Consider the following 15,746-nt stretch of genomic DNA (forward strand, 5'->3'; position numbering starts at 1 on the left):
AGAGGGACACCTCAAGGCTGAAGAGTTTTACTAGGCCCCTCTCCCACAATATGCATTTTTGAGATCTGATGGCATGAAGTGTAAAACAATTGATATGAATACTGGTCTCTTGACCAGTATTAACAATTGATATGAATACTGGTCTGTTGAGCTATTATCAGCCCAAAGTTTGAGAAGAGGAAAAAAAAGTTAGTCTTAGGTGGAACCATTTTGAAGAAAGGCAAATTCCAAAGCAAATACATAGTTTCATTAACATAGCTTAAGAAAAACATTTCCATAAGAAAAACGCATTGGCTAGCTCAAAGTTTGAGAAAAGTTAAGTTCAGGTGGAACCAGGTGTTGTCATGGCAACACAGAATTTTAAGAGACTCTTGCAGCCTATTTCCTCCATTTGGAGACCCCTGGCCTTTCTGCCTGTTACCCTCTCAGCCCTTATATGAAAGAGGTCATTTTACTTGCTGGTAAGGTCCCTTCTGGATTCAACATTCTACAACTTCAAATGAAATCAATGGTTAGTAATGCCCTGATGTAATGTCTGTTCTTAAAGGGTCTTTGTGTATCTATAAAAGAAAACTTTATTTACAAAGCACCAACTAAACAAGCTTCTTTGTTCACCAGAAATAATAGGAAAGTCCTTTTGAGAATCATTCATCAAAACAAAATAGTTACAATACAGATCATGCACAAATAAGTAAAAACTGAAGGTTTATATTAATATCAATGCTGGAGGCCTTCAGTCGGCAGCCTGTCACTTGGACTCAGCAGTAGGAAGTACTTTTTGCACTGCTCACTACTTTATATTCCCCATAAACAGTGGCTAATACTGCAAAATTGGGGGGATTTGCCACACATCATCCATAATTCAATTTCTTCTGAAAGAGATGAGAAAATTTAGCAACACCACGCTCACATTCCCACATAGCAGCATTGGGTTGGAGGGACCAGGTTACTCAGCTGCTGATTCCCAGAGCAGATAATTAACACGGGCCCCTGAGCGTCCCTCCCCACACCCCTCCATCTGGCCCCTGCAAACATGTAGTTGCAGTAATTACTGTTTCTGCATACTTACTCCCAAACACTATGTGTGGCACCCATTGGCCGGGATTAACTATCCTGCAGTGGAAACAGGCAACAAACTACTCTCCAAAGTGCTGGCTCTCACTCTTCCTCCACAAAACACAGCCACCGGAGTAGAGCGCTCACTCTAAAAGGGGCGTTCTTTTTTCACATGCTTAGGCTCCACTGTAGAGTCACTGATTAACTTAAGGCGCTTGCCAAAGCTGGTTAGTGAAGTTACTGAAGGGTGGCTGCCTACCAAGGTGCTTCTGGAAAATGATGAATTGCTAGAACTTTTAAGTGGGTGAAACAAAAAGTAAAATGACCAGGAATAGAATGAGAGGAAGCAAGACCACTTCAAAATGTTTGGAAGTATTAAAAAAAATAAAGTGAGAATATTTACATAAGCAACCTTATTATCCTATAGCTTACTTTTTTTCAGTAGGTTCCCCAAAGTTAGAACTTGTGTTAATACAAAGAGAGAAAGATAATTCCTTTAGGAATTATTTTGGAGCTCTTTTTGAATTTTTTCTTTATTAGTGATATGCTTATCTTAAAACATTATTATAAGACTGCAATATGACATAAAAATCACCAGGTTTGTATTCTGAAATATACCTGGTTTGGCTAAGTAGAGCCTACATTGTTCTAAAAAGTATAGCAAAGACTATTGAGAACGATGGTCTTTTGGGCACTGACCATTATTAAAGATTTCAGTTTAGCTCTGATACCCTTAAAAGCAAGCAAAAGATGACTTTTGATCAGAAAATGCAGCATTAACTATGGTTCAAGATTTCATGGTGTAAAACTAGGTCAGTCTGTGATTCCTTTAATTCACTCTGTTTTCTCTAAGGAAAACGAGAAATAAGGAGCATTTTTCTTAGTCTTCATGAGGGTCCTTAGGACTTGGATTATCTTCCCACTATAAAGCGAGTTTAATGAAAGAATCAATTTTTTTAATTTTATATCTCATTAACAAAAGTAGCGCATGCTTACTAAATGCAGATAGGATGTTTAATGGTAGAGAAGTAAGAGCAGTTCACAAAAGAGTGTGTACGTGTATGTTGTGTATTTGTGTATATATAGACTTACTACATTAATGCACACATAGAGAAAGGCTACAAAAACAAAGATGGACTGTAGTCAGCTTTGTGTAACAAAATTGTGAGCTTTTTATTTTCCTTTTGCTTTTTTATATTCTTCTAAATACTATATAAAGCATGCACACGTGCTTGGTCGCGCCAGTCATGTCCAACTCTCTGTGATCCCATGAACCATAGCCCACCAGGCTCCCCGTCCATGGAATTTTCCCAGCAATAATACTGGAGTGGGTTGTCATGCCCTCCTTCAGGCAATCCCGACTCAGGGATCGAACCCGAGTCTCCTGCGTCTCCTGTCATGGAGGCAGGGAAAACAAAGAAGGTCGCACACTCAACTGTACATAGTGGTAGTGTAGATAAAATAAGTATAGTGGACTGATGCCACCTCCAATGTCCAATATGTTGGTAGTGGACTGATGTCCAGTACCTTGGCCACCTGATGTGAAGAACTGACTCATCTGAAAAGACCCTGATGCTAGGAAAGATTGAAGGCGGGAGGAGAAGGGGATGACAGAGGATGAGATGGTTGAATTGCATCACCGACTCAATGCACATGAGTTTGAGTAAACTCCGGGAGTTGGTGATGGACAGGGAAGCCTGGCGTGCTGCGGTCCACAGGGTCACAAAGAGTCGGACATGACTGAGTGACTGAACTGACTGAAAAATACTCATGGGCTCTCCCTTTCTCCCTTTCCCTCTCTTATTAGCCTACTTATTACACAAATCACACTTACCAGTTACTTCATCCTGGATTGATGAATTAAACATTTATACATGATTTGGCCAATTCTACATAATTCCTGCTGTTTCCATCTTACTGATTTTAAAAGCTAAATAATATGAAATCAATTATTATTAAATATGAAATATTTAAATATGAAATGAAAAATTAAATATGAACTATTTCAGAGGTTAAGAGGCCATAAATAATTGAAAAAAGATAACATTTTTAATTTAAATAGGAATTATTGGTTCTTTCTAAGAAAGGAAATAATCTCAGTAGAGGAAAAAAGACAAATGTATTTTTTATATAGAAGAGTATCCAAATGTTTGGAATACAATCTATATTAAGCCTCTAGATAAAAAGTTTCAACGCATACTAAAAGATCTGCATCTTTACCACCACCTCCCCAGCATTTTGTGTTTGATGCCATATTTGACATCTTACATCTTCTCTTGTTTTTCCCTTAACTGTTAGCTATAGTTACAGTTAAGATTTTTCAATTTTTTTTTCTCTTTTTATCTTCATACTGGCTTATGTAAGTGGTTGATCCACAGCCTTTACTATATACTTGCCTTTACTAGTGGGCTTTTTCCTTTCCGATAAATTCTTTTTTTTTTTTTTTACATGCAGGAAATGAAATTTTTTTTAATTAATTAATTAATTAATTAATTTTTTAAATTTTAAAATCTTTAATTCTTACATGCGTTCCCAAACATGGGTTTGCAGCCTACTCTTTTCCACTTAGAGAAGACCCTTCAACATTGCTTTTAAAGAGTTGGTATAGTGTTTATGAACTCTTTTAGTTTTTGCTTCTCTGAGAAGTTCTTTCTCTCTCCTATTCTGAATGACAGTCTTGTCAGGTAGAACACTCTTGGTTGCCTAGGTTTTTCTCTTATAGCACTTCAAATTTAACCTGATACTCTCTTCTGGCTTGCAAAGTTTTCTGCAGAGAATCCATTTGATAGCCTTATGGGGATTCCCTGTACATGACTTTTCCTCCTGTTGCCTGTAGAATTCTCTAAGTTTTGCCATGTTAATTATGGTGTGTTGGGGTGGATCTCCTTGGGTTGATTTGAGACTCCTTTGAGACTCTTCTGCTTCCTATACCTGGATATATGTTTCTCTCCTTCAGGTCTGGAAAGTTTTCAGTCATAATTTTATCAAATACATTTTTAACCCTTTCCTCTGTCTTCTCCTTCTGGGACCCATATAAAGAGGATGTTAGTATGCCTGGTGTTGTCCCAGAGGTCCCTTAAATTGTTCATTTTTTTCTTTTTGCTGTTCTGATTGGGTGATTTTCATTAATTTAATTTTCCAGATTGCTCATGTGTTCTGTATCACTCTATGTGCTGTTAATTCCTTCTAGTGTGTTTTCTATTTCAGTTACTATCTTCAGTTCTGACTGGCTTTTGTTTTCAAGTTCCTTATTAAAATTCTCATTCTGTTCATCTATTCTCTTCCCTAGTTCAGTTAGCATTCTTATTATTAATGTTTTAAACTGTTTATCTGGTAAATTACTTTATCTTTGTTTCATCAAGTTGTTTTTTCAGAGAGTTTTCTTGTTCTTTTGTTTGAAACAATTGTCTCTCAGTTTCCCTGGTGGCTCAGATGGTAAAGCGTCTGCCTACAATGCGGGAGACCCGGGTTCAATCCCTGGGTCAGAAAGATCTCCTGGAGAAGGCAATGGCAACCCACTCCAGTACTCTTTCCTGGAAAATCCCACAGATGGAGAAACCTGGTAGGCTACGGTCGATGGGGTCACAAAGCGACTTCACTTTCACTTTCTATGAAATTAGGGTTAAATGGTTACCTATCCAGGTCTTGAAGGGCTGCCCTTGTGTAGGAGCATTCTGATACAGTCTGCCTGCGGCTCTGGTGGGAGAGCAGGATATGAAGTTAGCACAGGTCATGTTTTTCCCCAGGTGTCCAGGCAGCTCTCGCTTTGGTGGGAGGTGGAGCTGGTGATGGAGACACAGCCAGAAGCAGGTGTGAGCTGGAGTTTCCCCTGTGCCTAGTGGCTGATGCTGTCTCATTGGCTGCAGTGTCGGTCACAAGGTGCCGGAGCAGGTACGAGCTGGCTCAGTTCCTCTAAGTGTATGCTCTCCCTGTTCCCAGCACTGGCACCTTTGCCCAGATGAGAGCAGCACTGGAATGGGTTGGGTGGTCCTAGCATGCCAGTCAGTGCTCCAGGCTACTCTCCATCTGCTGGGTCCATGAGAATCAGGAATGGCCACTCTCTCCCCATTCAGGAAACAGTGACAGACTTTATTTTCTTGGGCTCCAAAATCACTGCAAATGGTGACTGCAGCCATGAAATTAAAAGACGCTTGCTCCTTGGAAGAAAAGCTATGACAAATCTAGACAGCACATTAAAAAGCAGAGACATTACCTTGGCAACAAAAGTCTGTCTAGTCAAAGCTATGGTTTTTCCAGTAGTCATGTATGGATGTAAGAACTGGACCATAAAGAAGGCTGAGTGCTGAAGAATTGATGCTTCTGAACTGTGGTGTTGGAGAGTCCCTTGGACTGCAAGGAGATCCAACCAGTCCATCCTATAGGAAATCAGCCCTGAATATTCACTGGAAGGACTGATGCTGAAGCTGAAGCTCCAATGCTTTGGCCATCTGATATGAAGAGCCTACTCATGGGGAAAGACCATGATGCTGGGAAAGATAGAAGGCAGGAAGAGCAGGGGGCAACAGAAGATGAGATGGTTGGATAGCATTACCAACTCAATGGACATGAGTTTGAGCAAGTTCTGGGAGCTGGTGATGGCCAGGGAAGCCTGGTGTGCTGCAGTCCATGAGGTCACAAAGAGCTGGATATGACTGAGCGACTGAAGAGCAACCCAACAACACGGGAGTGCATATTTCTTTTTGACTTTTGTTTTCTTCAAATACCCAGAGGTGAAATTGCTAGACTGTGTGGTAGTTCCTTTGTAAATGTTTTGCAGAACCTCCACACTGTTTACCATAGTGGATGCACCAGTTTGCACTCCCACCAACAGTGCATGAGGTTTCCCTTTTTCTACATCCTCGCCAACTCGTGTTGTCTTTTTGATGACAACCATTCTGACAGGTGTGAGGTATCAAGATTTTGATTTGCATTTCCCTGATGATTAGTGATTTGAGCATCTTTTCACATGCCTGTTGGCCATCTGTATGTCTTCTTTGGAAAGAGGTCTACTCAGATCTTCCACCTGCTTTTTAATTGAATTTTTTGATACTAAGTTGTATGAGTTCTTTACATATTTGAGTTCTTTACGTATTTTGGACATTAACTCCTTATCAGGCATATAATCTGCAAATATCTTCTCCCTTTCAGTCGGCTGCTGTTTCATTTTTCTATGGCTTCCTTCGCTGTACAGACACCTTTTAAGCTTGATGCCGTCCTACTTGTCTATTTTTGCTCCTGTTGCTCTCACCTAAGACGACGTATCCAAAAAAATATTGCTGAGATTGATGTCAAAGAGCTTACTGCCTATGTTTTCTTGAAGGAGTTTCAAGTCTTGCATTTACACCTTTAACCTATCTTACTTTTCTATGTGGTGCAAGAAAGTGATTCAGTTTTCCCATCACCATTTACTGAAGAGACTGTCTTTGCCCTATATTCTCGCCTCCTTTGTTGTAGATTAACTGACCATAAAAGTGTGGGTTTATTTGGGGGCTCCCCATTCTATTCCATTTCCCAATCTTAAACTAAAATGTGGCTTCCCTTAGGGTAGGTAGAGACGGAAATACGTAAAGAACGGAAAAAAATTTCCCAACATCCGCACAAAAAACATCATTAACATAGTGAGATATAGTATTTCCCAGAAAAATATTTGGTCAATTAATGATTAGTTTAAGAAAGACAAGTATGTCAGGTTATTTGCTAGCCAAAGACAAAACAAAACAAAACAAAACAAAACCAGGGACACTATAAAATACAGTGTAATAGAATTCAACAAGTGACCTACTTTAAAAAAGCTCACAATAACTACTTGTGTGCGAGGTCAAAGAGAAGTGCTGTTTCAGCATTACAGACTCATTCTGGCTTAAAGAACGACAGTGAAAAAACCACATGTGTGAGTGCAAACAAATCACTCTGTAAGATTCGTTGGTACACATACATCTCACAGATAATACAACTGAAAAACCTAAATTCATTATATTATAAACAATACATTTTTCCAGAGAGAAAATGATATAGATAGGTTTCCCAACAGACCAGGAATCCACGTAACTTAAATATAGCTGAAAGAGTCAGTACTTTGTATTCTCCACCAATAAAATCAGGAACTGGCTTACTCTAAGATATTATACATCTATGACATAAGATTCCAGAACTCTGATTTTCACAGGGCTTCAGAAATTATTTGTAAATATTTCAAGAAGAAGAAATGTAAAAGACACACATTTTCTTTGTACCTCCTCAGTATCTAACCCAAAACAAATTATGTTTAACATCTATGTTAACACGAGTTTGTATTCCAAACAGAAAAAATATTAGCAAATTCCTTAATTAAAATTCTATTAATTAGCTTCACATTAAACTATGATTTATTAAGATCAGGCAACTCTTCATGAGAATTACCATTCTGGGCACTGATCAGCCAGAAGTTGTGCTTGTGTTTGGAATTTCATTTTGCTTTATTAAGAAATCATGCTTGGGAATTCCCTGGAAGGTCCAGTGGTTAAGACTTGGCTCTTTCACAGCCGTGGACTGGGTTCAATCCCTGGTCGCGAACTAAGTTTCCACAAGCTGAGTGGCATGGCCAAAAAAATAAAGTAAAAATGAAATTACCTCTTCAATATTGAAATATCTGGGGAAAAGTTCAGTTAAATAAATAAGCATTCATGCTTAAGGAAGCTCACTGAGTATTTATTCTTGGCAGGTATGTTAACCAGAAAGCATGCCTTGATGACTAGTTAGGAAAAGGAAAAATGCGTGTGTTTAACAATTTTGAAGACTAGCTTCAAGGCTTCTGAGAAGAAATTTTTGTTCTATCACATACAAAAGAAAATTTCTTTTCTAAAAAATAACATTTCCTAAATATTTCTATTATAAAGATGTACTGCTCAGTGACGCACTGCTGAGACTGCCGCGCCTCTGTCCCTGCTCTCCTAGACTGTCACATCACCAGTAAAACTTCGTAGCAATTTAAAAATACAAATCTCTTTAGCGGTCTATGTAGCCCCCAAAGCGCACCCAGATGGTTTTAGTCACATTTCTCATGCTGCTGACTCACAGACACTTTCTCCATAAGGGGAAAGCAATCTTTGGTGCCCTCCCCCCACCCCGCCCAAGAATAACAGGCACTTTAAAATTAAAATCATGCCTTTCTGCAGCACTTGGGGTTTAGCTCTGCTCCATCATATTCCTTTATTCCCAACAGAATGCACTTCCACTTACTGGCACCTGAAAATACCTCAATCTTCCCTCATCTAAAATTCAACTGAGTAGAAAGTTTTGAAAGTGGTTCTGCACGCAAGACCGAGGATGACTTCAAATTTGCTATATTGAAACCACCCTTTAGCCGAAAGCTACTGAAATAACATCCTTTTAGAAATTCTAAGATGTACTGTGAAGAGAAATCTCTTATTCAAGAATAAAACCAAGAATTTCAAGATTAAATTAAAAACTGAGATGCAATTAGAGTCTACTTGATCAACAGATTTCCTATTCTGGCCCACACTCACCTCTCCCGAGGAACAGCAAACCAGTACTCCGGCTGCTTTCTTCGTTTGCCATACTGTTGGACCACAGCTGTCGTGTGAGTGGCAAAGGATTTCCTCATTGGTTTTCCCACTTTAATGCACAGAAACATGGGTGGAGTTTTGCTTTTCTCTTCTTTTGAAGGAAGTATATCTGAATCACACATGAAAAAAAACTCCATTATTAATAATATTGGTGATACTGAAATATTTCAACTTACAAAGAATTTCCAGTCCCTTCTTAGTGGTGGAAAGTCAAAACATATGGCATAAATAGCATATAACATGATCATGTTAGATTAGGACTAACTAAATCAGACCTTCTCAAGCACAAAAGGTGAAAGTTCTGGATGTTTCACTTTGGTCTGCATCACACGAAATGCTACAAACTAGGAATAAGGATAAAAACCAACACCACCGCAAAGAGCAGAGATCTGTGACAACCCACAAGAACACATATTAATGATTGGTACTGAGGACCACATCATACCACAATGCCATTCGATTTAAAACTGAAATACCTTCAAAAACCAAAGTGAGAAAGGAAAAGTTCCTTGAAAGATTAAAAAAAAAAAAAACCACTACTTTCATTATAGAATTCTGTGTCATAGTTCAATGTTCAAAATAGATACCATATATTGCTGATTCTTCCCAATTACTATTGACCCTTGAATAACAGAGGGTTTAGAGATGCTGACACTTCTGCAGTTAAAAATACATGTATAACTTTAGAGCTGTCTCTCCACATCCCTCCTCCATAGATTCAACCAACTATTGATGGTGCAATATTGTATTTCAAATTTATTGGAAAAAAAAATCTGTGTACAAGTGGACCTGTGCAGTTCAAACCCTTCTGTGTCTCAGTAAAGATATGCTCTATTGAGGAAACACTGTTCTCAAATAACTGTACTTCTTTTGCTATTGCATGTGCAAATTTTAGAAAGGCAACTATACAGGCATATCTTGGAGATACTGTGGGTTTCGTCCCAGACTATCAAGATAAAGCAAATATCACAATTAAGTGAGTAACACAATTTTTTTTTTTGGTTTCCCAGTGCCTATAAAAGTTGTTTATATTATATTGTAGTCTATTAAGTGTGCAACAGCATTATATCTAAAAAAAAGAGTACAATGTAATTAGAGAATCCTTTATTGCTAAAAAACTGTTAACCACCATCTGAACCTTCAGGGGTAATATCTAAGATCACTGATCACAGATCCCCACAAATATAAGAATGAAAAAGTCTGAAATATTGCAAGAATTACCAAAATGTGAAACAGAGACATAAAATAGACAAATACTGTTGGAAACAGGGCGCCAATGGTCTTGTTTGATGCGGGGTTGCCACAGATCTTCAATTTGTAAAAAAAAAAAAATGCAGTTTCTGTGAGGCGCAATAAAACAAGATATGCCTATAGAACAGAATAGGAAGAAATGAAAAATGGCTTACCTTCAATGGGTACCTGAATTCTCTTTAATAGCCATAACTGAATTTCAGATTTATTATCCATTTGTGCACCTTGGCAGCTATTGTCCAGGGTAGATTCCAAAGAGGAGTCTGGATACTCTTTATTCATACCTTCTTCTGCAGAGGAGCTCAGCTGCAATGGAAGGGCTGCTCGCTCTCTCGCCCAGGGTTTATCTGGCTCTTCCTTGCCCTCAATCGGGGGATCACCTGTCTGGGGAAGAGAACTACTAAGGGTGATGTCTATGCCCACTGGCTCAGTACTTTTGCCATCGCTTAATTCTGCCTTCTGCATGTTATCAGGTAACTGTGACCCTTCTTTGTTCTTATTAAGGTAATATTCAATGAGTTTGACTTTATCTAGATCTTCATGTATGTTCAGTGTGTTTTCCACCTGGCTTTCTGGGGACCCAGACTGCTTGTCCACCTCGGGCATTATATCTTGTTTCTCACAGGTTTCTAAGTCTAGGGCTCCCTTCAGTTCAGCATCACACTCTGTTCCCGAAAAGTTCAGGGCGGACTGAATTTCTGTAGTAGAACTGATTAGTTGTGCTTTAGTCTTCCTTCGTTCCTCTTGGTCAAGAGAAAGGCACTCCTTTGCGGTGTCTCTTTTGTCTGTTACACCTTTAGTTTGAGAAGAAAGTTCTTCCAAGTCAACGAAGTCATCATCTTCCCCTAAAAGAGAATTTTCTTTGGCTATAGATTCAAACGCAGCCTGAGTGTCAGAAGGTTCCTTGCTGACGTTAGCTACTGGGGTAGATTGTTGGGTTGCCTCTGCAGAGGATTCCAGTTTCTTTACCTTGACTGATACAGAGCTGTCTGAGGGCTTCGTTTCTATGTATTCTGTTGACTTCTCTGAAGGTCCTACTGATGTGGAATCTGAAGTGACTGTCCTCTCTCCGTTCTGTTGCCGTTTTTCTTTGTTGAGAGATTTGAACTTACTGAATGGGTTGATATCCTTTTCTGAAGCCAGGTCTTCCCATTCTCCAGGCCTGTACAGAGGACAAAGATCCTGAGGTAGGTCACTGCAGGGGAAAAATGGTGGGTGCACATGGAATGTTAAAAACAAAACCAAAAGCAAAAGGATGAAAGGCAAAAAAAACCTAAAAATCCAACAAAAGAAACAAAACATAAATATACCACAACTTAAATTTATGTTTAAAGGACTTTAAACCAAGGAAATAAAATCAAGAGATTGACTTCAAAAAGAAAAATAAAATCAACCATAAAAAGTGGCAAAATAAAGAACCATGAGAGTTGCTTGCATATCCTATTAGAAGCAAATGAATGGTATTTGAGGTCATTTATGAACATGGAGATGTCACCCACCAGATTTTTAATGATGAAATAAAGTTTCTGATTTTCATGAAAGACAAAGGAGACTGAATGTTTTAGTACTATGTCTAAAATTCCTTAGATATTCAAGGCTTTTCCTTTTTTCATAAAAAAGTACATAAACCAACTACATTACTTCTGAATGGCTCATTGACCAAGTAGCTACTCATTTAACTGCTTTGTAAAGTAACTGACATGGAACCATAATTTTGGTTTCATGGTTTAAGATCCAACACTTTCAAAAAGAGACATCCTTCTACTCCTAAAGGAGATACAAGAGGATTATTTCCCCTATTACTGCAGGTATATAGCACCAGCTCCATTTTACAGTTTAAAAATTTATGAAAATAAGTCAAATGAGCTCTTACTTACAACGATTGATTTGCATTTCTTATCTCTTTCATTTTATTACATTATCATTTTACTTTATGGCAATAAGCAGCTGTTTTATCAGCTGAAACATAGTTTCCTGGCACTTGGCCAATTATTTTTCCTTAGTGACAGATGCTTTATTACTCAGATTAAAATTATACAAAAAATATTGATTAAACATGTTCTCCATAGTTTACTTACCTTACTGTTGATATGGATTAAAACACAGATATAAAACCCTTTTCTAAAATAACATGTTTGGATTTCAGAAATAAATTTTCTAAAAAGGCTAAATCATATTCAGGTAATACTTTACTATTCTGGCTTTGAAATAATTATGACAATACTCAGCAAAGTCCTAGGAAGTTCAAGATACAAGATAGTCTCCCCAAAGTTACTGAATAAATAACTTGCATGGAGCATCCAGGTTTTTTCCAATATAAAATAAAAGCCTATGTAACTGTTAGGCTCTGATAAATGCTTTAAGAGGCCTCTAATTTGTAATTCGCTTCAATTCAATAATCATTTACTGAGCCCCTACACACCATATATGCTAAAAGACAATTGTGACAGTATCTCTGTTTGGAAGAAGTCTGCAGACACAAAAATGTTCTGCTCACCATGAGCATCTCAAGAGATGTTACAGATGCCTCAATCCTAGACTCAAGTATAATGTAGCATAATTTCCATTTTCAGACCCCAAATTTAATTTGGCATATTAAAGACCAAAGTCAGTCCTGTAACAAAGAAGCCCAGCTTTTCACATACTTAATGAGCAAATTGATAAGCAAAATCGTCTTCCAGTGAACACCTAAGTCCCTTCCTCATCTCTTACCTCCCTGGCTATCTTGACCTCCACAAAGAAAGCATATGACTGCACTCTAATCAGAAGTATTACCTTCTCATCTACCCCTCCCTTCTTGTTCTACCTAATCCAAGCCAGGATTAATTTAGCCATCTGTTTTGTTTGTTTTGCCTTTTTTTTTTTTTTTAATATCACAGCTGCCAAGCTCTACTGTGGCAACATACACAGTGGTGTCAACTGGCTCTGCTGTTAATTAATGTTCTCTAGACTCAACCAGGGACCTAATGATGACCAATAATCCCTTCAGTTGTTCCCTTCCTAGTCTCCATGGCAGCTGGAGCTACAAAATGTCTTGCACAAAGTATATAAGGCCTGAAGGTGAAGATCGAGAGGTTTTACACACACACACTTTTATTATCTTCCAATAAAAAAATTTGTAATAATAAAAATAAATAACAACTATTTTCATGTGGCAACCAGATAATCTGCACTTCTTGTTTTAACATACAACTTTAAATAATGAAATTTAAACTACTTTAAACTTTTCAACAGTTGATGGAATTCTGAGGTCAGTACCAAATTCATTTGACACTGATTCTACTACCTCATTCTATTTTGCTCATTGGTGCACATACTCTTCATTAGACTAAAAATGTCTTTAGATCCCTGCATCCACAGGAACAATCACTGTACAACTCTGAAATAATTTCAGCACACTAGGAGCCAATTCCCAACTCCTCCCTCTCCCCGCAGCTACAGCATTAGCCTTGGACCATGAAACACAATCTCACATTGAGAGAAATCTTTCTGTAAGGGTATATCTTCCTATTACTAAAAGAACACTTAACATCCTACTCTGATGATATGCAATAGAATTGCTCCATTAGAAGCCATCCCTGGGCAGGAAATGCCCCTAACTGCCTGGCCATCCACTTCCAAACTTAACTGTTTCTTTACCTGTTCTTGTCTTCTTTCCCCTCATCACCATGTTCATTCTTTCTTTTCAAAAGTAACTCTTTCACTCCCTTTGATCTTCCTCATCTAAAGATTCCGAGATGGCTGGACACTCCCTCACACGGTTCTCATGGAACGCTGTGTTCACGTCTATGTCTACAGTGCTGTTCAGGGACCACTCGTCTGCCTGTCATACCCAGCAGATGGCGAGACAGTGGTTGTGACCCACTCGTCAACAAATCCCAGCCACACAAGAGGCATACACTAAGATGTATTAGAACCCTCAATCTGCACGAATAGAAGATTCCCACAGAATAATGAAGAGTTTCAGATATGCACAGAGGGTTCAAATAAACAGCCTATACATATTAGGCACCAGGCTATTGTCTAAGAGTTTTGGTATATCAACCCTTTTAGTTCTTGTAACAGCTCTGCAGGCTAAAAAATACTATTAATTCCATTTTACAGATGAGAAAACTGAGGCTCAAGATTGAGTTACTCAGGAAGGTCGTGGAGCCACAGAGTAGCAGAAAACCCAGGCACTGTCACGCAAAACTGCCTGGGGTACTGTACTGCCTCCTAAAGCCTCCCACTTGGACACTTCCACCAGGACTCAGTGAGACCCCAGTGGCCATGCTTCCACGGTCCCTGCAGTGGCCTAGCCGCTGCAGGGTCTAGCGGATCCGATGCTAAGGACCACACAAGTCCAGCGGAGCCAGCTGGCAGAAACCCCTAGGGACTCTGTTTCTGGGTTAGTTCCCTAGTTTCCTTTCATTCTTTTTATGAGTCCAAGGGGCTGGTTTCCCTTTCTGCTGTTGGACCCACTGCTCTGTCTCTTGCTTCCTATCACTGAGAGCTTCTAAAGGTGTTTATACTGCTAGCACATACACAGTACACAGAATTAGGCACACTGACAAAATGACAAAGGATCAGATTAGCTCTACAAGTGAATCGATTCTCTGAGTTTCCTTAAGCTGTTCCTTCATGGGGACCTTCTTTTTTTCCAATCAAAAAACTCAGTTTTAGAAGACAAAAGTAATCAGAACTAAAGCAATATCCACCTACACTTCAGAGACAAAATAAACTGCTATTACTCTCTTTCACACCACTTAAGGCAGTCTGGCTACAAGGCACTGCCTCTGCACTGTCCACTCAAATCTCTCTCCACAAAGGACTAAGGAAAGACGCAAGCTGAAGAAGAATAAAACTCTGCTTACAATTAAACCGAATAGAAAATCCTGATTCACTCTTCATAATCAGACAAATTCTTTCAGAGAAACTTCGCTTATTCTTTCATAAATTAAGGACATGCATTAAGGAAAATAAGCCAAAGAAACAGCATTTTTACATGCTGGGTTTTTTTTTTTTTAATTTTCTCATCTGTGAATGTTCTACTCTTCCTTATTATTGACTTTATCATTTCCATTTTCTCTTTTTTCTACTTCTTAAAAATTTAGTACACAAATATTCTACCTTCAAACTCACCTCTACACAGTCTCTCACTCCCACCAATGCCCTCAGTTTTTAACTGCATTTAATTCTCCCAATACTCCCTTGGCTGGTAAACAAAGAAAGGTGTCTTACGATGGCAAGGCATCTTTGATCTTCATGTGGGAGATATCATTGTAGAGGGCGATGGAAACGACCTCTTCCATGGGGCAGATGAGGCCGTATTCCTCACACCCATTTTCAATGACCAAGGGATCGGACTTGTGAGGGTCAAACATGATGTTGTTAGGAGTGACAATCATGACGCCTCCGACTACACCCTGAGGAAAAAGACAGAACAGAGTCGCTACAGGCGAGATGCAGCCAGCATAGTAGCTTTAGTGAACTCATGTTGCCATCCCACCGACTTCGCGAACCCTGGTATCTTACAGGACAATTGCAGCCCTTCTACTGGAAAAACAGGCTGAAGAAATTGTATCATTGGGTGCGGAGTGCTGAGTCAGAGAAATAGACACGCCTCGCTGTGGCCATCAGCTGAGCCTGGTTTGAGCATGGCTGCTCAATAGTACAGGGACCTTGGGTTTCACATGTATGTCTCAGATCCCCAGCTCCCTGTTGGTAAAATGAGAAGGGCTGTCCCAGGTGGTTTCCTGATTGAGAACTGTGGACTTTACAATTCACTCAGCAGGTATTCACATGTCCAGCAAGTGCATGGTACTGTGCTCTGGGGGGAGCTATCTCAGTCTCGGTGTCAAAGAACACCCCTAGCATTTTGATCTAAGATGCTCA

The 15,746-nt window shown here is 39.1% G+C and overlaps 1 protein-coding gene across 4 annotated transcripts in view; it reads right to left on the bottom strand.

Annotated features, from left to right (window-relative positions):
• Positions 1-15,746, bottom strand: part of NCOA7 (nuclear receptor coactivator 7) — a 157,165-nt gene that overhangs the window by 30,409 nt on the left and 111,010 nt on the right. For 3 of the 4 annotated variants that reach the window (XM_005684484.3, XM_018052951.1, XM_018052949.1), the window contains 3 exons: positions 15,093-15,277; positions 10,028-11,067; positions 8,562-8,730 (listed from right to left, as the gene is read on the bottom strand). In XM_005684484.3, coding sequence (XP_005684541.2) covers positions 8,562-8,730; positions 10,028-11,067; positions 15,093-15,277 — 1,394 coding nt within the window. The remainder of the gene's footprint in view (positions 1-8,561; positions 8,731-10,027; positions 11,068-15,092; positions 15,278-15,746) is intronic. The other variant, XM_018052950.1, reaches the window with a different exon arrangement.

Source organism: Capra hircus, chromosome 9, assembly GCF_001704415.2.
Source record: "Capra hircus breed San Clemente chromosome 9, ASM170441v1, whole genome shotgun sequence".
Classification (NCBI taxonomy): domain Eukaryota; kingdom Metazoa; phylum Chordata; class Mammalia; order Artiodactyla; family Bovidae; genus Capra; species Capra hircus.